The 22,299-nt window shown below is 46.3% G+C and overlaps 1 protein-coding gene across 3 annotated transcripts in view; it reads right to left on the bottom strand.

Annotated features, from left to right (window-relative positions):
- Positions 1–22,299, bottom strand: part of STAP2 (signal transducing adaptor family member 2) — a 236,553-nt gene that overhangs the window by 65,647 nt on the left and 148,607 nt on the right. For all 3 annotated transcript variants that reach the window (XM_085638762.1, XM_085638760.1, XM_085638761.1), the window contains exon 8: positions 5,304–5,406. In XM_085638762.1, coding sequence (XP_085494888.1) covers positions 5,304–5,406 — 103 coding nt within the window. The remainder of the gene's footprint in view (positions 1–5,303; positions 5,407–22,299) is intronic.

Raw genomic sequence — 22,299 nt, 5'->3', positions numbered from 1 at the left:
TGGTTCCTTATTTCTGATCTATAGTGCATGTGGTTGTTGATGCCTGCATGCCTTTAGCATTAGCTTGGTTCTTTTTTTCTTTCTGGTCTGTATTGCATGTGGTTATTGATGCCTGCATGCCTGTAGCATTAGCTTGGTTCCTTATTTCTCATCTGTATTGCAAGTGGTTATTGCTGCCTGTAGCATTAGCCTGGTTCTTTCTTTCTTATCTGTATTGCATGTGGTAATTGATGCCTGTAGCATTAGCTTGGTTCTTTCTTTCTTATCTGTATTGCATGTGGTAACTGAGAACTGTAGCATCAGCTTGGTTCTTTCTTTCTTATCTGTATTGAACAAGTTACTTACCTTCGGTAACGATATATTTGTAAGAAACATTAGTTAGTTATAGATTCCTTACCTTAGAATTACCCCCAGACGTCAGATTGGATCCGGAACGTTTTTTCATCAGCAGTATCTCTGCGCGTTGGAAGGTGGCGTTGGTCGGGTCCGCATCCGTCGCTGGCGTCGTGTCGCCGGGATGATGTCGTGGTAGCTACTTAGACGCCGCCCTCACGCGCTGACATCCGTTCTGTACATGACTTTCCGCGCCAGAAACGCAGAGCCATGCAAGACACTGACCACTGGTGCACAAAACTATGGCCCTGAAAGGATATCCTTAACCCCAAAGAAAGCGCCTGGAGCTCACTCACTCGTCTAAGAAGAGGTGATGGCCACCAGGAACGCAATCTTGAGAGTCAAGAGCCTGAAAGGACAGCTGTGAAGCAGCTCAAAGGGAGCGCACATTAAATAAGTTAAAACCAGGTTCAAGTCCCACAGAGGCATAACGAAGGGAATAGGAGAAAAGAGATGAGTTATGCCTTTAAAGAAGCGACTAACAACTGGGGACTTGAAAAGGGAAGGCTGATCTGGAAGCCGAAGCGAGGCAGAGATGGCCGAAAGATAGCCCTTGATAGTGCCAAGAGCAGAGCCCTGCTGGGCTAGAGAAATAAGAAACAAGAGAACCTCAGGTGTCTACCGTCTTAGTGGAAGGAAACCTGGCTGCCAAGATTACATCACAGACTTCAGGAGGCAGGTCGAAAGACGTCAACTGCCGTCACTCAATCTCCACTCAAGGAGGTGGAGGCTGGACAGGTTCAGGTGGAGGACCGTCCCCTGCTGCCGCGACAGAAGATCCTCCCGAAGAGGTAGTCTGATCGGAGGATCGATGGCCATGTTGAGCAGCTCGGGATACCAGACCCTTCGTGCCCAATCCGGAGCCACCATAATGACTTGGGCCCGGTCGCGCCTGATCTTCTTCAGCACTCTGGGCAGCAGTGGTATAGGCGAAAAGGCGTACAACAGACCGCAACTCCACTCGCGACGAAAAGCGTCGCCTAGCGAGTGCCGCCTTGAAATTCCAACATACAGAATTGCTGACATTGCGCGTTCTCTTCGGTGGCGAATAGATCTAACCAAGGCTCTCCCCACTGTTGAAAGAGACCTTGCACCACCTCCATTTGAAGACACCATTTGTGATCCATCATGCACCTGCGGCTGAGTTCGTCTGCCCTGGCGTTCAGAGAACCTCCCAGGTGTTGAACCACCAGGGATCTGCCCTGATGTTCCAGCCATGTCCAGAGGAGGAGGGCCTCTTGACATAGGGTTCACGACCCCACCCCACCCAGTTTCTTGCAGTACCACATGGCGGTGGTGCTGTCCGTGAACACCTGCACTACTCTTCCCCAGACAGAGGGAAGGAATGCCTTCAGTGCAAGACAAATCGCCCAGACCTCCAGAAGGTTGATGTGGAGCCCAGATTCCGCCGGAGACCAGAGGCCTCTGATCTCCGCCTCTCCCATGTGGCCGCCCCATCCCAGAAGGGATGCGTCCGTCACCACGGTGTGGTCTAGTTGGAGAAGGGAAAGGGATCTGCCATTGACCTAATCCTGGTTGGTGAGCCACCACTGCAGTAGTTGTGCAGTGCCCTCCGAGATCTGGACTCAATCAGACAGATTCCCTTGATGCTGCGCCCACTGGGACTTCAGGTCCCACTGCAGAGCCCGCATATACCACCTGGCATGATCGACAAGCAGGATGTAGGAGGCCATGAGGCCCAGCAGCCTCAGGGTCATTCTGACTGAAACCTGGGATAGAGGCTGAAAGATCGGAATCATAACCTGAATATTCTGGACTCACTGTTCAGGATAGACCCGAAACCGCGTTGTCTACAGAACCGCTCCAATGAAGAGGAGCTTCTGAGAGGGGATCGGGTGTGACCGGCACATTGATGGAGAACCCCAGCGAGTGCAGGAGGTCGGCCGTAGTCTGGAGGTGGGAGACGACTGCCTGGGGCGAGCCCGCCTTAAACAGCTAGTTGTTGAGATAGGGGAAGACTGAAACCCCTGATCTGCGCAGATGAGCTGCGACCACCGCCATCACTTTTGTGAACACCCAAGGGGCACTGGTAAGGCCAAAGGAAAGCATGGTAAATTGAAAATGCTTGTAGCCTATCGTGAACTGCAGGTAACACCGGTGGGCCGGCAGGACGGGGATGTGAAAATAAGCGTCCTGCAAGTCCAACTCTACCATCCATCTCCCGGGTCGAGGGCAGACAAGACCTGAGCAAGCGTCAACATCTTGACCTTCTCCTTCCAGAGGAAATGGTTGATGTCCCTGAGATCCAAGATAGGATGCAGGCCCTTGTTCTTCTTGGGGACCAGAAAGTACTGGGAGTAACAACCACGACCTACTTCTGGGACAGGAATGCGCTCAATGGCTCCCTTGGCCAAGAGAGCAGTAACTTCCTGCTAGAGAAGGGCCAGATGATCCTCCGACATGCGGTGGTATCTCGGTGGCATGGTTGGATGAGTAGTCTCGAAGGGGAGGGCGTAGCCCCTTCGGAGTATTTGCAAAACCCAGCTGTTCAACGTGATGGTGCGCCAGTGGGGGAGGTGATGGCGAATCCTGCTTCCCACTGGCGTTTGATGGGCCTGAAAGTCCGGACTAGGTGGGTCTGGAGGCTGCTGCAGAGGGGGGGTTGGTGGACTGGCCCACCCGCAGGCCCCCTGAACCACGGCGTTGGTTCCCATGTCCCCGGCTGCGCGAAGGATGGGTAATCTGCTGCGGCCTGTGGCTCTGGGTGGAATGTAGGGGGGCACCCCTTCCGTAGCCACGAAATGGGCAAAAAGCAGACTGCGCTAGGCAGCTGGAGAGGCCCAAGGACTTGGCCGTAGCCTGTGAGTCCTTGAAACGCTCTAGAGTGTGTTCCGCTTTGTCACCAAAAAGGCGACAACCATCAAAGGGCATGTCCATCAAGGTGTTCTGGACACCCCCTGAAAAGTCAGTCGATCTCATCCAGGCATAGCGACGAAGTGCCACTGACATTGAAATTGTCCGGCCCAGAGAGTCGGCGGTATCCAGCCCACAACTGATAGTAAACTTGGCCGCATCCCTCCCGGTGGCGACAGCCTGAGAGAACACTGTTCGGGCCTCCTCCGGACACAGGGGCAGCACCTGTGCAACCGTATACCACACAGAGTGGGAATAACAGCCCAATAGACATGCAGTGTTTACCGACCGCAGTCCCAAGCTGGCGGAAGAGAAAATGTACTTCCCAAGATGGTCCAGCTTCTTGGATTCCCTTTCTGGGGAAGCGGCAGGGAATGCGCTCTTGAAAGTGGAGGCTTGGACCACCAAGCTCTCCGGGGTGGGGTGTTGGGAGAGGAAAGTGGGGTTGCCTGAAGCTGGGTGGTGGCGTCGGGCAATCATCCTATCCACGAGTGCCCCCGTGTTGGGCCTGGACTACGTGCCCAAAAGGACATCTGTGACAGCCTCATTAAACGGCAGCAGGGGCTCCGAAGAGCTCGCCACCGGTTGAAGCACCCGTGTCAGGAGGTTAGTCCTGACCTCCACCGTAGGAAGCTCGAGGTTGAGAGCCTCGGCCGCCCTACGCAACACGACTTCTTTTTGTGCTTTGACTTACCCGACCCCGAGTGCGAAGAGTGCGAAGACTTCGATGACTTGGACGAGTGGTGATGGTTCCGCGACCAGTCTCTCGACCTCCCTTGTGACCGGGACCTCGAATGGCAAGGAGCCGATTGCCTGCGCACAAGCAACTTTCGGGACCACTCCTGCAAAGCTTTCGGCACCATCGACCGGCAGTCGGAGCACAATTTGGGGTCATGGTCACGCTCCAGGCAAAAGAGACGCACGCGGTGCAGATCCGTAACCGACATCAGTCGGGTACAGGAACCACAGGCCTCGAAACCGGGCATCCCTAGTGCACCAGGAGTCGATGGAAAAGAAGTCGACAATGGTCGAGAAAAAAGTCTGTCAAAAGTGACTGGAGGTACCGCTCTCTCCAGATCTGCGCTGGCTGGTGTGGAAAAAGAAAGAACTGACGTCAGCGCGCGAGGGCAGCGTCTAAGTAGCAACCGCGATGTCATCCCGGGACACGACGCAAACGAAGGATGCGGAGCCGACCGACGCGCAGAGGTACTGCTGACAAAAAAACTTTCTGGATCAAGTCTGACGCCTGAGGGTAATTCTAAGGTAAGGAATCTATAACTAACTTGTTTCTTTCAGATGCATGTGGTAATTGATGCCTGTAGCATTAGCTTGGTTCTTTAATGCTTATCTGTATTACATGTGGTTGTTGATGCCTGCATGCCTTTAGCATTAGCTTGGTTCTTTCTTTCTTTCCGATCTGCGTTGCATGTGGTTATTGATGACTGCAAGCCTGTAGCATTAGCTTGGTTCCTTATTTCTTATCTGTATTGCATGTGGTTGTTGATTTTTGCATGCCCGGCCCACATCTAGTTTGATAAACTCTTGAGCGGCGGCCGATAGTATCCAAAAGAAAAGAGAACCACACTGAATTTCTAGAAGCCTTTGGTTCACCTCTGTCTGTGAAAAGCTGCATTTGGTGTGTTGTGGAAGCTAATGTAAAGCACATTACCTCACCTGTGATCAGAGTAGATTAAGCTAGTCTAATGTCTTATTTGGTAGCTGGGGACATCAATACATACTATAGAGTTACTATTGAACTTTACTGGCCTTCAATAAACAACTGCACAAACCAATGAGATGTGTAGCTTTACTAACAACCTAATCCTACTTCCATTACACAAACTGCAGCGCAAAGTGCAAACTTACCAATTCCTTGTGCTCATTCCACACCTCCGTATAGCTGCACACTATGCAGAACTATGAAGGAGATATTTTCTCTTCTTATTTTACTATTTCACAAGCGCATACTTAACACAGAATTATTCAGTTAGGTCATGTTTCGCTCCTACTCACACCAATGCACAGCACAGACTTACTCAGGCTATCCTCATAGTCGGTCTCCATGCAAAATGGCACCAGGGCCTTGTTGGTTTTCTCTACAAAGTAATTCATGACATCGAAGAGAGTCTTGCAGTGAACCTGGAGGATCGGAAACACATGTACTTACTTCCAGTGAGTACAAAGGGCAGACAGAGACAGAGTAGTGGAGTCTAACAGAGAGGCAATTGTGAGAGATGACAAGAAACAAGAAGGCATTTGAGAAAAGGGTCGAAAACAGAAGAAGAGACTGAAAGACAAGTGATATCAGCATGAAGAAGAGCAGGAGAGACACTGACCAAGAGTACTGGAAACTAAAGACAACAAGAGAAAGGCAGAGGGAAAAAACGAGGAGCAAGAAAAGATGGGCATAAAACTGTGGGGGGCGAATGTGGTATAAGGGAAGGTGTCAAATTTGCAGATACACTGTGATAGCTATTTTACATTGCCCAGCCAACGCAGTACATGAAGATGCCCATAATGTGGCATTAAAATTACAGGGATCTGAACCATATAGGGAGTTGTAAATTCTGAAACGGGTCGCATACGCATACACCTAGTTGAAATTCACTCTTGAAATTTACTCCTGGCTTTGAGAGCAATTAATGTCCAAAGCTCTCCATAACTGGAAAGGGTCTAACATAAAACACACAGTCCCCAACCAGAGACGGAGATTTACTTTCATGAGATGAACAAATTTGCGAAATGTAAAAATATCTTATTACTTCCTTCTAATAAGTGATAAGACTTATTTTCCATTCTCGCTTAATCTCACCCTCTGAAAAAGGGAAGCACTGGTGCTCTTTCACACGCTTCCTGCACCTTTCACTTCCGGTTCATGCCAGTGTAGACCAGATGTGTGCAGCGAGTATTGTGCTTTGTGTTTCTTCTGCTCCTTTCCTTTGTAATTCCACTGATTGTTTCCTTGACCCTCTCCTGGGAACCCAGATATCTGAAGGGAACTTGTGTGAACTTGATGTAAGGTAACCACACTTATACGTGGAACTTGCTGGAAGGTACCCACACATATACATGGAACTTGTGGGAACTTGCTGTAAGATACCGGCAGCTATACATGGAACTTGAGTGAACTTGCTGGAAGGTACCGACGCATATACATGGAACTTGTGGGAACTTGCTTTAAGGTACCCACACATGTACATGGAACTTTTGGGAACTTGCTGGAAGGTACCCACACATCTACATGGAACTTGTGGGAACTTGCTTTAAGGTACCCACACATATACATGGAACTTGTGGGAAGTTGCTGGAAGGTACCCACACATATATATGGCACTTATATGAACTTCTGTAATTTACACCCATGAACATGGAACTTGAGTGAATTCTCTGTAACTGGCACACACATAGCTGGAACCTCTATGTATGTAACTTAGGTGCTGGCCTTCCAAAACTTAGACCCAACCCTTTCCCGCCATTAACAGAGTTACTCCAGAAAGAGGGCAGAGTTTTACTCCAGCACACGGCTGGAGTATCTCCCCTCGCAGCGTGGGAAGTGGAACGGATCATCTGCAGACTTGGAGAGGGTGTAGCGGAAGAGGTTGCCTCTCCATGGAGAAAAAAGAAAAGAAACAGTGCAATCACACATCAGGCTGCCCCCCTATGTCCCAGGATGGATCTGCACACTTTGTAAAATTCATAGCAAAAAACAAGATGATGCGAAGTAACCGATCAAATAATATTTTTCACAAAATAATGGATAGCAATAATGGAGACAAATCCCCACTGGAAACCTCGAGCCTGAAGCTTTATTAGCAATTAGAAGAGCGATATATTTGAAACTTTTTTGGGGGCTGGAGGTGATGCTATCCTGTTTCTTCAGTCAACTTTGGTAAAAATGAGCAGAGCATTAGAAGAAAATGATATTGCCATGGTGGAATGTGAAAGATGTTGTGCCAGGAGATAAATCCTTATATACCCTTGTCCTGATGAGGCCCGCAAGCAAGTTGGGCTGAAACGCGTCGACTACTGTTGAATATTAAGTGCCCCGGAAGAATTTAAATCATTGTTTGAATTGAAATATATAGTACCAATAAATTGTGGAAGAGGTATAACGGTTACTACCTCCTAGTACTATCCAATGGGGCGACTTCAAACAATGGAATGCTCACGATAATAGTGTCAACATCCATTATTATTTGTAGGGGAATAAGGAAAGGAGTAAATGCCTTTTGTTGTTTGTGTTTATGCTCTTTGTTTGAGTAATGGACCGATGTTCACTGAGTTACGTATGAAATGAATATTTGGAACTTTATTTATATGTTGATAAAAGCGATTTATCAAATGAAACTGTGTCCAGACAATGATATGATTAGCAGATGATTAATTTCAATATATAAATAACTTTCTGTGAAGGAGTAATTTGTGGTTTCCTTCATATTTTGTGAAAAATATTATTTGATCGGTTCCTTCGCATCATCTTGTTTTTTGCTATGATTGTTTTACCCAGATGCGGTTGGAATATTGGGTACCCCCTTATTATACACTACACTTTGTAAAATTCGGCACCGTGACGTGGGACCCCATGGAACTTGTCGCATGGTATTCCCAGTACTACACCTGCCTGTTTGCAGGACAGGTGGCGAGTAAACTGCACTTGCTATGATTCTTTTCAGGTGAAAACGTGTAAGTTCTTGCTTGCAAAGAAGTTTGCAAATGTTTTCCAGGATTATGACTGGCAACCTATGATGACCGCTCAGTCTTGCAGATTTACTGCTGGAAAGTTTTGTGAATTCTAGAAAGTCATCATTACGCTGCCTGTCAGGATAGTAAAGTTGAGGAGTACAGTTTTATTAATTTCTTAACGAATTGAGCCCTCAATCTTGAATTCTGTTTTGTTCCCCTTTGGTGTGGCTGGATGACCCGCTTTTCTCTAATCAGACTGGTCTTGCAAGCCACAGTACATAGCATTGAGTCAGAGCTGAAGGGTAATGTAGGCTTTTCAGAAAAGCACTTGTTTTCGCAGCAACGCAGGACTTCATATTTGACATGTTTTATTTTCTAATGCAGGGCTTTCAGACGCTGTAATGAAAACAGCTCTTATGATCACAAAAATATAGTGACTTTTTCTAGCAAAGAAAGTTATGGTTGGCACTGTGCACCCTTTTGGTTCCAGGCATAGGGTCCGATTCACAAACAAAGTCGTAAATCTACACCCGTAGATTTACATACATCTACCGCCTTACCACTACCTCGGCAAGGTAGTAGGAGGTATACTTATTCGAAAACCTACATGTGATTAGAATACCGTACCAATGGAAAACCGACACTCGTGAATAGCAAAAGTCAGTTTGCACACGTAAAAGAAGCTATCTGAGGGAGTAAGTCAGATTTTACACACACACAAATAACATTCTGAACCAGCCTTTAGAATTCATAGCTTCTGCACAGAGTCGCCAAAAATATCCTTTAAATGGCATATTGATACACATCAATTTACCCATAAATCAAAGTCTTATTTGTACTGGCTTCGTACAAATAAAAGCCTTGGCATTGTTTATTGAAGTAGAAATATTTCAGTCAATGAATAGTTTTGAATCTTTCGCCCATTTAAGCAATGTGGGCTCCAGAAACAATACAGCTTTTGGATTGTACTTGGGTAATCCCACAATTAACCTGGTTATCTTTTCCAAACACCCACTTCTGTGTGGTGAGTGGCATCTATACGGCTTGCTGAACTTATCCTGATTTCCTAGTTAACCTCACACTGTGTTGGCACTAAGTACCTGATTTTCCTGAGCAGATGTTGGCATCATTATGGGATGGGCGGTAAACTCCGCTCTGCCGGCGGAATTCGTGGAGTTTTGCCCACTCCGCACTCTGCCTGGAGCGCAGAGTTCCAGATAAACTCAATGAACTGCCGTGTGGCGGGGTTTTTCTAGCATGTGACTCGCCAACATTAAGTTGGTGAGTGCCAGCAAGAAAATCAAGCACTAGGACGAGTCCCCGTGTGATTTCTCAACACGGGTGGTTGTGACAAGTCACTGCCGTTCACATTGAGAAAGCTGTAGATTGAGAACAGACTCTACTCGAGCGGCAGAAAGAAGCTGCGCCCTCTGGCGCAGCGCGTGGTGCCGTTCGTACTGATTTTACAGCGCAGAACAAGCTTCCGGCGCAGAAAATCAGTGCGAGCAGTGGTACTAGATGAAATTCCACCACTCATGGAACTCCGTGGAATCTCACTGATATTTTATGCAACTCCGAGAAAAGTTCTGCCCACCCTAGCGTCATTCTTTTTGTTTCTGTACAAGAAATTAGCTTGTTTTAAACATTTGAAGTAAACAGTTTTGTAATGGAGATCTAAAATGTAGCCACAATTGTCTTTTGTTTGCACTTCTGATTATCTCTTTTTCATTTTTGTTGGCACATTGGAAGATTCAAAAGATGAAGCATAAGGTATCCGCTAAACAGAACACGATTCTTAATTTCTAACACTTACACAAGCACAGGAGAGGGGCTATAGTCAAGTCTTTTATCTGATATCTGCCAAGAACCTAAAAAAGATCATTAGCACTTCTACTGATGGCAGGGTTTGCAACAGTCAGGTGTACAGACCCAAGTCTCTTCTGAGAATCCCCCACAGAGACTGCCCATAACAACCTATATCAACCTATGTATGTGAAAAGACTTGTATAGTTACAAGTGAAAATGTTGAGTATCCAAGGCAGAAGAAAATAGAGGGATGCTCCACATTTTCTGGAACGATATAGTGTGTCTCTAAGAGCATGTGGCGAGCCAGAATCCTGCGGTACTCATAGAGCTACTATATGGAATGTCAAGGAAACTTCATTAATATTCATAAACACTGAAAAGTCCCGCCCAGGCTTGCTAGAGAACTGATGTTACAGGTTAGTCTAGAATCTATAAACAGAGCAGCCAGGAGAGGAGCAGCACTCAGCCCAAAGGGGGTTCCCTTAAAAATGTTCGAGATTGATATGAAGTTCCTGTCTACTACATTACATACACAATTTAAATCATGCTAGCAGGGTCTAGCCCTGAATATTGGAGCAAAACAGTACAGCGCGTGCTGTTAACAGGACATGAGCAATGGCGTGATGGATGCTCTCGAAATGTACACTGAGCCCAATGCTTTAGTGGGGAATTTGACCAGAAAAATACAATTGTCTTCGGAAAGTGAAGTGGGAAGAGGGATACCACCGCGGGCATCTCAACCAATAGCCGATCTCAAGGGTGCCAAATTATTGTTTTCTTACTGTGTGGTTTAGTGAAAGCGGGGTTTCCAAACAGCATGTTACTTATTGAAAGTTGATAGCAAACAAAATAAATATTGCGTTGGGATCTTTATAACATCATCTCCACCATTGATCCGGTTGCGGATGTTATTCAAAGCAAATTTCTTCAATTTTTAACTTATGAAGGAGAAGCTTTTGCGGGTGCTGTGGAGAAGTTCATTGCACAAATTTATTAAGTTGGCAAAAATCTTTTTCACTCTATGTTTGACTTGCCTGCATTCACACCTGAAAGTCCCTTAAGGCTGGAATTTGACTCACATCATCAACCACAGGCAGAAAGCCCTAGAGGGGTAACCAGATATGCAAGGAAAATATCATATAACATTTTTTGGAAGGGTTCTGAAGAATTTAGTCAAATTATAGAGTTTTGCACAGAACTACGTTGATCTTATTTTTAAAAAGACATCAAGGGTTCAATGATGCTTAGAATATGAATTTGGAAATTTGTTAACGCCCCAAACCTAGAATTATATTATAAGGCAACGCAAAGCTCATTTGCCTATTACTGGATCCATGGCCCACAGAATTTGCCAAATCTGTACCTAGAGAGGGATGCTGCAGTCCCTTATACACTCCCTCAGGTTCTATTTAAAACACACCCGCCAATATGGAGTCTTTGACATACTGAACACAACAGCGCATTCCTGGCGGAGTCTGCTAGATAAACAATCTGGCGCATTACTGTACTCTTCCCATATCCGGTTAGAATGGTGCTCCTGGTTCCCATTGGGACTGGAGAATAGTGTGAGAACTGCCCTATATACACTGGAGGTAACGAAGATGGGAGACTTCTTCCAGGATGGGGAAGTGGGGGACCACCCAGGAGCAAGAAAATACGCCTTCTGGCAAGTCTGGCGTCCGGATCCTCAGCTCTCGGCATGGCTCCTGAGCAGCGAGAATTTCTTGGTCTGAATCTCTCAGCAGAATGTAAAGAGGTACTATCTCAGGCAAGAGCCCCAAGTACGAATAAGAATTACAGATTGAAATGGAAGCGTTTCTGTATCTGGTGTCAACACAATGGCCTCCATCCTTTTGAATCAGAGCCGCATGAAGTTCTTCCATACATTCTATCATTAGCAAAAGCGGGACTGGCTCACTCTTCTATCAAAGTGCATCTAGCGGCAATTTCTCGCTTCAGATGCACGTTTTCAGGCCCTTCCCTCTGGTCGGCAAGGATAGTTAAACAGTTTCTCAAGGGACTTTTCAGAGTTTTCCCTCCAGTCAAGCCTCCTCCTCCTCCTCCTCTTTGGCATCTGAACTTGGTTCTCACCCAGCTTATGAAGCCTCCTTTGGAGCCTATTCACAAAGCAGAGTTGAAATTCCTCTCCTGGAAGGTAGCGCTTCTTCTAGCTTTGACTTCTGCAAGGCGTGTGGGAGAAATGCAGGCTCTCACCATTCAGGAACCCTTTCTACAGTTCAAAAAAGGAACAGTGGTTCTACGTATTAACCCAAAATTCATTCCTAAAGTTCCTTCGGACTTTCATTTGAATGAGCCGGTAATTCTTAAGACTTTTTTCCCTCAACCGGCTACTCCAGCAGACAAAGCACATCACTCTTTGGACATTCAGAGGTGCTTAAAGTTCTATCTTCAACAAACTAAAGACTTCAGAAAGTCTTCTCAAATGTTTGTGTCTTTTTAGTGACCCTCGTAAGGTATTTCCCCTTTCCAAGCAGGGGATCGCTCGTTGGATCACAAATGCTATCCAATATTGTCACAAAGCAGCGGGCAAGCCCCTGGATGGTCGAGTCCGTGCTCATTCCACGAGTGCGATGTCTTCTTCTACAGCCCTCTTTGCTGGTGTTCCTATCCGGGAGATCTAACGTGCAGCGACCTGGAGCAGTACACATACGTTTACAAACCATTACTGCCTGGATTCTGTGACGCAGAGTGACACAGCAGTTGGCCAAGCAGTCCTGAGCAACCTCTTTCAGTAGTGGTGAGCTTTCTCTTTCATCCATCCTTCTATGTTACTGTTTTATCAGCTCTAGCACATTTTTTAACCTTATGTATTTATGTTTCTGAAGTTTCTAAGTATGTTGTTGACGATTGAGAATGTCTTCATGATTTGTTTACTATAGCTTTGCTCCTAGTTTGATATTGGTAATGGTACTAAAAGATGTGCTTCTGACTGCTAGCTACTCTGATACAAGCATGAAAGTTCCAATACTGGAGTAAGAAAACAAGTTACTTACCTGTAACTTTGGTTCTCCAGTATTGGAAACTTTGATAGATTCCCATGCGACCCACCCGCCTCCCCTGGGAAAGATCAGCCTCTTCCATCTTCAGTGGTTTGGTTACACAACGGCTACGAAAATCTGAGGTTCTGAGCTTCTCTCAGGAGGGTTCTGGGGGATGAGGCTAATCTGATTGGTTGTTCTTTTTTTTGGGTCTCTTTTACAAAAAGAGGTGGATAGGTTGCAAAAGAAGAATGGGCCTAGGCCTAGGTTCTGTTTTGGTAATGGTTTCTATTGCTATTTTATGTATACCGGGGACTCCCATTCCGACAACGGGGACTGAACCAAGCATGGGAATCTATGAAAGTTCCAATATTGGAGTAAGCGCGCAGGCTAGGTATGACTAAGGCACGATTGGACTGGCAAAGAGATTCGGGTAGACCCATAGAAGATAATGTATGGCGATATTGTTGCGATAAGACAAAAGAGATATCCTTAAACGGGAGACGCCGACTAATACATATACCACGTTTAAAATACACCAGAAAGATTGTTTGGATATATAGTCGAAGGGACTCTGCGAACTGCTTGCGATGCAACAGGCTTATGCGTATTGCCCAGGGATATTTGAATACTGGGAGGGAATCTTCCTGGAGTTAGGCGCTATAACAGGCTTCAATATAAAGATGGATCCGATGTTGGTTCTGCTGGGTTTTGACAAAAACATAGAAAAGTCTGTGAGGAAACCAATAGCAATTGGGCTACAGCTGGCCATGTGCAGAGTAGCGATGCGTTGGGCTAGGGGCCCCACTCCAACATTAGCAGAACTGCATTTGGATATGTCATACTGCAATGCGCAATCAGACATTTTCAATGAACTCCAAACGCCACAGAGTTGCCCTAAGGACTATTGGTCCCTATACCAGACATACTTGGCGAGTAAAGGTACGGATGATACGGTGAAGGGCAAGAGAAGAGATGGTACCCGCCACAGTGTGCCATGAGGGGGCACAGAACAGAACGCAGAAGACTATACAACAGAGTTATTTGAGCACAGTGAGCAGAATAGCAGACCCCTTGCTACGACAGGTAGATGCATATCACCAAAGAACTTACCGATGAATAGGCCAATTATGGTAGGATCAGGGGAGGATCATTATATTAAGCCAATGTAAGTGACTGAAATGTAACAGTGACTGGTGATATTTACCACTAAATTCTCTGGATTGATTTTTGCATTGTACAATACTGCATTGTGAAGTGAGGGTTGTAACGAATTCAGATGTTTATATGAGATTTTTGAAACATTCATAAATAAAATAAAATAAAATAAATGTAATTTGTTAAAATCTGCTTCCAACAACTTGCATTAGTCAATCTCAGAGGGTCACGAAGGATTCCATTTACAACCACACAGGTTTAGAAAAACATTCGAACCTGGCAGAAGACTGTCGCTGAATGCATGGCAGTGGATGACATGCTGCTCACATGTGCTGTGGTCAAAGTTGCGGCTTTAGCCTTAGTACGTTTGGCCAAATGTTAATGCACTTTAAGTTGCACGTAATGCTGCTGTTAACTTTTGTTTTAATTTCAGCAATTTTTTTTATAACATCTGATAATGTTCTATAGTATTTTATGTATGGTGTAATCATGTTTGTTAATTATAAAATACAATTTACAACTGCAAGTAACATATAGCGGCATTTCTTGACATTTTGTGACAGAACGATATCTCGTAGGAGTGCTGGCAATGTGTGTGTTGCATTGCAATATCCTTGACTCCCATTGCAACACTGTCACTTGGTATATATAACACAGGGAACTGACAGCAATATATTGCAGCACTGATGGAGCTAGCTTCTGGCACTGCGGAGCATAACGTGTACCACTGAAGGGCAATGATTTCTGTCACAGATGGGATAGTCTCTGAGTCACTGATTGACAAGGATCTGTGCCACCAATGGGCTCTGCTCTGTGTCAAATATGGGCACTTTTCTTTGCGCGGACTGGCAAATATCTCTGCCACTTCTGTGCCACTGCCAGCCATGGCTTTGTGCTGAAAAGGGGCATATTTCTGCATGCCAGAGCTCCTGGGTACAACAATGGGACCATTCTTGTACTGCAGGGCTATCAATGGTGGTTTTGTAGGCTTCAATACAGACCTGACGAAGGGACATTCCACGCTGGCTTTGTTATTTGTACATTATACCCAAAGGGACTGGAATGGTGCAAGTATGTGGCAATGGAGGACAAAATTATGCACAGCGTTGAGCATCAAGAAAATGCAAGCTGTGCAACATAATGCACCACATTCTGTGGCAGTAGTTTTTTAAAAAAAATTATTTTATTCTATTAGAGTGCACAGTTAATTAAAACCTTTGCACAAAAGTACATTCATGAAAAATATATTAAAATAAACGTTTTTTTTTTATTAAGTAAATAAATCGTTGTGCAAAAATGTCAGTGTACAGGTGCAAACGAGCGATTTGTGGAAAATGGAATCGGCTTAAAGTGCATATTATACCAAGTTTATCCATATAAAAAAGAATAACAGCGTCGGTCTGAAACTAATCCTGTTTTTTGTAAAAGGCGGTACTGTCCAGAATTTGTCCCAACATAGTTATTATGATCATATACTCCCACGCATTTGCAACTGGCGTTTTGTACATCGCTTAGCTACCATCGTTTTTCTTAGGAGCCTAATCTGGGTTAAAAAGGTAAGGCTTTCTAGGTTATTTCTGTTCTGTAGGAAGTTGCCATCAGTCTGAAGCTTTTCAGTTGTCGAGAAGGCAGTAAGACAATCCTGATTTTGTACAGGTGGGGGCAGTTTACTTATGTGCTCTGTCGTGTTAGTGCCTAATAGAGAGCAATGTTAGTCTAAGGTATTTCAACTTTTCCAAAATTGGCATGCATCCAGGTTTTATCATTGCGGGAACCTTATACTAGTGTAATCTGTTGTGCCAGTTTTAGGTGCTGCGTGCAGTCGCAGTACTGAGGCAGATCTGTCGCATACTTGTATAGAAGCTTATTTAAGGACCAAGATTCTCCGCAGATGTTGCACCATAAGTTAGGCTTTTTGAATTTTATGATCTAATCTATTCTGATATCTTGTCAGCCTACTACTGAGCTGTACGTCTAAGGGGTTGAAACAAGCTGGGATTGCTGGCCTACAGCAGCGTCTTGCCCTCTGGTTCTATACTGGTCTCAAAATGAATTTTCGATCTTTTGTTGCTTGCTTCACATATGCAGATTTGATGGATAATGGTCTTTGGAGCTTTTACACAGATTTGGCAAACTCTATTCCACCAGTTCGTTTCCAGGGTGGTAGATGTAACAGTAATGTAAAACAACCCAAGCGATATTTCAGAAACAATGATTTAACCTGGGCTTTGATGGCTGTGCCTAGGTATGGTTGAGGGCCTAGCTTTTCATCAGATGCCAATAAAAGCCAGGCATGCCAACTCAGTGCAAATGCAGTCTAGTAAAGCAGCAGCGAATGACTCTTGACTCTTATTTACAATGGCCTTGACTGTAGAATAGTTGGAAAATGTCGGGGGCGTGGCCAACCACCGACAAAGATGGCTGCTTGTTAGAGCGGCTGAAAAGGCATACAGGTCTCCCACTAGACAAAATTGGACAAGTATGTGCTTTCGAAGGGCCCCAAAAAACATTAGATGGGTCTTAATAGCAGCCCCTACTCACCGCGCAATCAACAACTGAAGAGGCACCCATTACACTACACGATCTTATGGCGGCGATTCAAGGAGTGTGCACTGCTCTAGAAATTCGAACCTATTCAACCACAACTGAGGTTTCATTGCTCAGAGCAGACCTCTGTAACATGTACACTACAGTCAAGGAGGTGGAAGTCTCGACAGTCGCTCTAAACAATGACACTGAGGCACTCAAGGCCCAGGTTAGTGAGTTGCAGTCTGCAAGTAAAATAATGGAGGCCCATCTGGAGGATTATGAAGGTAGATCTTGACGCAATAATGTGCGCATATGAGGGGTCCCAGAATGGGCAGAAGGACCGGCAGTAGACCTATTTGTTGAAGATCTTATTCTTAAGAAACTGTAACCTCGTGGCCTCTCTAAATATTTTTTAGTGGAGTGAGCCCACCGTGTTCTGGGTGGACGTCCCAAACTGGGGTCCCCCCTTCTCCCCATTATCGCCCGTATCTTCAACTTCCAAAACAAGATGAAATACTCCAGACAGCTCACAGCGCTCCTCCAGTGACTTATGAGAATGCAACAATAACTTTCTTCCCTGATTTCACGCTTAAAGTCCAGAGGCAACGTCGCAGTTTCCTTGAAGTCAAGAGGGCCTTGAGGAACAAAGCGGTCAAGTACTTAATTATTTTTCCTGCAAAGCTGCGAGTAGCGTCAGAGGGATGGACTTGGTTCTTCTCAACTCCTGAGGAAGCTTGGGAGAGGCTCAAGGGATGGTGAACAGTGGAGGGAGGCAGCTCCAAAGACCGGCGGAGGTGACGTAGGCAGCGTCCAGAGAGTTCATCCAGGCAGACAGCGAAGGAATCAGACCGGGATGGAAAGGAATCACCAAGACAGCAAGCTCCCTGACCAATTGTTCCTCTCCTTTTGATGACAGACATTGATCTTGAATGTTGGAGACTCAGTTGAGGTCCCCCAGACTGTGCTCATTGTTATATAACTATGCATCACTTTAAAGTATACTGTTTATTCAGCAAGTGGGTACTCTTGCACAGAGAGTTGCTGCTGTGGTGCGGGGCAGGTGTGAGTCACTGTCCCCTAAGTTAATCCTGTCATATACTGTGGGCCGCTGGCAAAAATGTGTTCCTTAGATGGGGGAGCAGCAGGAGGCATTTTGGATGGACCACGCTCTCCCTAATGTTTTTTATGTTGGGTTGGGATGACAGGAGCTCTGTAGAGTTGGGGGAAGGGCAGTTTTGGAACCGTCTTCCAGGGAGGCAGGTTCGGGTGGTTTGGACTCATTTCAGGAGGGTGGGAGGAGGTGGCGGGGGGGGTTCAGTTCAAGTTGTTCTATTTTCCTCATTCTTTTACTATATGGCACCAGTTTTTCTTTTTTACCACATGGATTGACCTTGCTGTAGTGTATGTGTGTAATCCACTCTTTTTCAAACCACCTAGTGGGACTGCCAAAGTAGAAATCGATAGACAGGATTGGGTGTTGAGTGAAGATGGTGCATACAAAGACCACTTCGGAGATTAGCCTCTTGTCCTGGAATGTAAATGGTTTAGGGGATAGAATCAAGTGTAGGTTAGTACTTCAGTATATTAAACAGCATTCCCCGGATGCAGTCTTTCTGCAAGAGATACATCTCATGGGTAATGTTTGTAAGGCTCTGGACCATTGGGGATACAAGATGATGGTTCATGCTAGTTTCACTTCTGGTTCCAGGGGTACGGGAATACTCCCTAGAAAGCAATTTCCCCTTACTGTTAATCGAACTTGGTCCGATCAGTTAGTTAGATGCGCAGCCCTTTGTGGGATGTAGGAGGGCGAAACGATCAATCATTTGTCAGTATACGTCCCACCACAAATGCGCTACGTCAGTTTCCCAGACTTGGGTAAACTTCTACTTGAACTGCCAATGGAAGAACTCCTCATGGGGGGAGATTTCAATAAAGATCGTCACCCGTCACCCCCCCCCACACTTAGCGGACTTCCTCTCAGCCCTAGGGTTAGTTGACGTTTGGAGGGCACATAAACCTATTGCACAAATGTATACCTTCCTCTTAGGGGCCCATGGTAGACTTTACTGCATTGACTTTATGTTCACCTTGGCCAGCAGCATACCTCACTTTCCGAATGTACGTCACTTGGCAAGATGGATTTCCAATCACTCCCCAGTATGGGTGATCTATAGTCTAGACAAGCTGCAGCCTCGGAGGACCATTACACGGAGTACCTGGTATCTAAAATCCAGAGAGCGCGAGAGGTATTGGTAAAAGCCACGGAGCAATATTTCACAGAAAATGTGTGACGATTAAGCTAATCTGGTAGTGGAAGTGGATGAGACCGGGGATGCATTTTGGACCTCAAGCAACAGGAATCGAGTGACAGAGGCAGCTAAGGTCAGACATTGTGCGATGCGACATCGCATGCACGAAATAGGAGAAAAAGCGGGGAAACTGCCTGCATGGTTAGACAGACGTGAGAGGGCAAACCACTGGGTAGCTGATATTTGCTTGGCAGATAGGGAACACCTGAGAGATCCACAAGATATCGCTGATGTTTTCGCGACCTATTATACACATCTCTATTCTCCTGCAGGCACGACAACCATGGCAAAGTATCACAAACTACTAGCTGATCTACCCCTTTCGACTCTCTCTGTGGAGGATAGATCTCTCATGGAGAGTGATCCCACAGAGGCGGAAGTCGTGAAGGCGATTAGAAATATCTAAACGGGCAAGGCGATGGGACCCAAAAGGCTCCTAATAGAGCTTTATAAACTCACTGCATCTAATATAGCTCCTCACTTGTTAGGAATGTATATGGAGAGCCGAATAAAAGGTACTTTCCCCGAAGATCAAAGACTTCCCTCCATAGTAGTAATACGCAAGCAGGGTAAACCGTCAGACGAATGTACCTCCTATTGACCTATCTGGCTCCTCAACACAGAAGCAAAAATCCTACCCAAGCTTCTGGCATCCAGGTTTATTCAAATCATAACTAAATTGGTGCATCCTGATCAATCTGGTTTTATCCCTGGCAGGAATACAGCCCTTCATTTGCGGCAACTCAATGGAGTGTTGGGTTGCGTTGAAATATTCGAGACGATGCAGTGGACTTGTCGCTTGATGCATGTATGGACTTTGAAACGGTTGAATGGCAGTACCTATTTGCCGTGTTGGACCGCATGGGCTTCGGTCCCAAGTTTCTGTCCTGGCTTATACGACTTTATTCTAAATCTTTGGTTCAGGTAGTTGTAAATGGTCGGACTTCCTGGATGTTCCCCCTCCAATGCAGGACTAGGCAGGGATGCCCTCTCTCGCCGACTATTTTTTCTCTAATCTTTGAAACTTTGGCTGCCTTGTGCGAATGGACCCGTTCAGTGGCCTGTGCTGAACCGAAGAGTGGGAGGATAGGATATCTTAATATGCAGATGACATCCTTCTATACATTACTGCTCCGCAATCCTTCATTAGACATTTTCACCAATTTTGGTAAATATTCTGGCTACACCATTAACTGGTCCAAATCAACTGTATTTATTCTCCATGGCAAGACGCCAAGCGCACAGCCCAACTGTGTGGCACGTATAGTGAAAGATGGGTTCCGATATCTCAGAATCTGTCCTTACGGATCCTGTACTATTCAACACTAATAAACTCGAAGGCCCCATGCTGTGACTTAAAAAGGATATTCAACATTGGAGGTTACTACCACTCTCCCTGCTTGGCAGAGCGACCTTTTTAAAAATGATGGCACTGATGTGCTTCCTCTATGTGTTACAGAATACACCATTCCCCGTTCCCACACCCTATTTTAAAACCAAAGAGGGTGAAGTCATAACTTTGTGATGGGACGGGGGTCCTCCACGTATCGCCCTAACTAACTTGACAGGAGGTTGTTACGATGGAGGAACAGCCCCACCGACATTAAAAAATACTATTGGGTGATGCACTTAGCGGTAATTAATCAATGGGTTTATTAACTCACAGAAAACCCAACGTACCGTATGGATCGTCACATCTTGCACCAGGGAGGGTATCTACATGCACTTTACAATCGTCCAAAACGTCAGACACTTGTGGGACCAACCGCGCTCACAGTTCAAATTTGGCCCTCGACACTCAGGACACTGGGTTGGGGGAGGCAAGATTACCCAGGACACACCACTATGGGACTCTGAGCAGTTAGGCACGCTGAAGGAAAGACCAGGCTTTGATAAGTGGGACCTTATTGGTATCTCCAAAGTAGGGGATCTCTGGTCTATGGAGAGGGTGTTTTCATTTTCTGAGCAACAGACAGAATATAAACTGGCGATGGCAGAGCGGAGACCTTCCATTATCTGCAAGTTCGCCATGCCCTAATGGCGGCAATACCCCGGGAGAGGTTCTTCAGGAATCATCGCTATTAGAGGATAGATTATTAGATGGTCACATGAGCCGAGGGATGATCTCCCTCACCTATAAAAAAGTTCATCGATATCTCCCCTGGCATGCTCCTTCCTTTGCGCCACTGCTGGGATGCAGATCTAGGTGGCCTGGCTGACGAAGACTGGCTGGAGGCCTTAGCTGCTCCCAAAGAGGTGGCGATCAGAGCACGGTTTCGATTAGTGCACCTTAAAATACTACACAGGTCCTATTTGTCTTGTAATGCCTTGGTCAAGATGGGTAGAGTAACAAATTCAACTTGTCGAAGGCAATGTGGACGGGAGGGGTCCTAATTCCATATAATTTGGGAGTGCCCAAGAATACAGGACTTCTGAGGAGCTGTCATAACTTGTATCAATAGCGTGTGTGGGGGTGATTTTACACCTTTGGCCAAGCGAAGTCTTCTTAACGTTTGGGATGCCACTGACTTGAATCATATGGAGCAGATCTGGGTGACCCTGGGTATGGTGATTGCTAAATGAAACATAGCTCGTCTATCAATCAATCAATCGCATTTATAAAGCGCGCTACTCACCCATCAAGGGTCTCAAGGCGCTGGGAGGGGGGGGTCAGTGCTCGAAGAGCCAGGTCTTGAGCTGCCTTCTGAAGGAGAGGTAGTCAGGTATGGCGCGAAGGTGGCTGGGCAGAGAGTTCCAGGTCTTCGCTGCTAGAAAAGAGAAGGATCTTCCTCCGGCGGTGGCTTTGCGGATGTGGGGTACGGCTGCCAGGGCCTGTCCGGTGGAGCGCAGAGTGCGCGGGGGAGTGTAGAAGGAGACGCGGTTGTTGATGAGTTTGGGTCCGAGGTTGTGAAGGGCTTTGTGTGCGTGGGTGAGTAGTCGGAAGGTGATCCGCTAGTTGACGGGTAGCCAATGGAGTTTTTTCAGGTGTCCGGAGATGTGGTGGTGGCGAGGGATGTCCAGGATGAGTCTTGCGGCAGCGTTCTGGATCCGTTGGAGTTTCCTCTGCAGCTTGGTGGTGATGCCGGCGTACAGGGTGTTCCCGTAGTCCAAGCGGCTGGTGACGAGGGCGTGGGTGACGGTCTTCCTGGTGTCGGTGGGGATCCAGCGGAAGATCTTGCGGAGCATGCGGAGGGTGTTGAAACATGCAGAGGTCACCGAGTTCACCTGTCTGGTCATGGTGAGGATGAAGCCGAGGTTGCGCGCGTGGTCGGTGGGTTGGGGAGTGCTGCCTAGGGCGGGTGGTCACCAGGAGTCATCCCATGCGGTGGGAGTGGGGCCGGGGATGAGGACCTCCGTTTTGTCTGTGTTCAGTTTCAGACGGCTGTCTGTCATCCAGTTTGCCACTTCCTTCATTCCATCATGTAGTCTGGTCCTAGCTGATGTGGGGTTGTTAGTGAGGGATAAGATGAGCTGGGTGTCGTCGGCGTATGATATAAGGTCAAGTCCGTGTTTGCGTGCGATGTTCGCCAGGGGGGTCATGTAGA

The sequence above is a fragment of the Triturus cristatus genome, chromosome 12, assembly GCF_964204655.1.
Source record: "Triturus cristatus chromosome 12, aTriCri1.1, whole genome shotgun sequence".
Classification (NCBI taxonomy): Eukaryota; Metazoa; Chordata; class Amphibia; order Caudata; family Salamandridae; genus Triturus; species Triturus cristatus.
The sequence above is the reverse complement of the archived record's forward strand: the minus strand, read 5'-3'. Positions and strand labels throughout refer to the sequence as shown.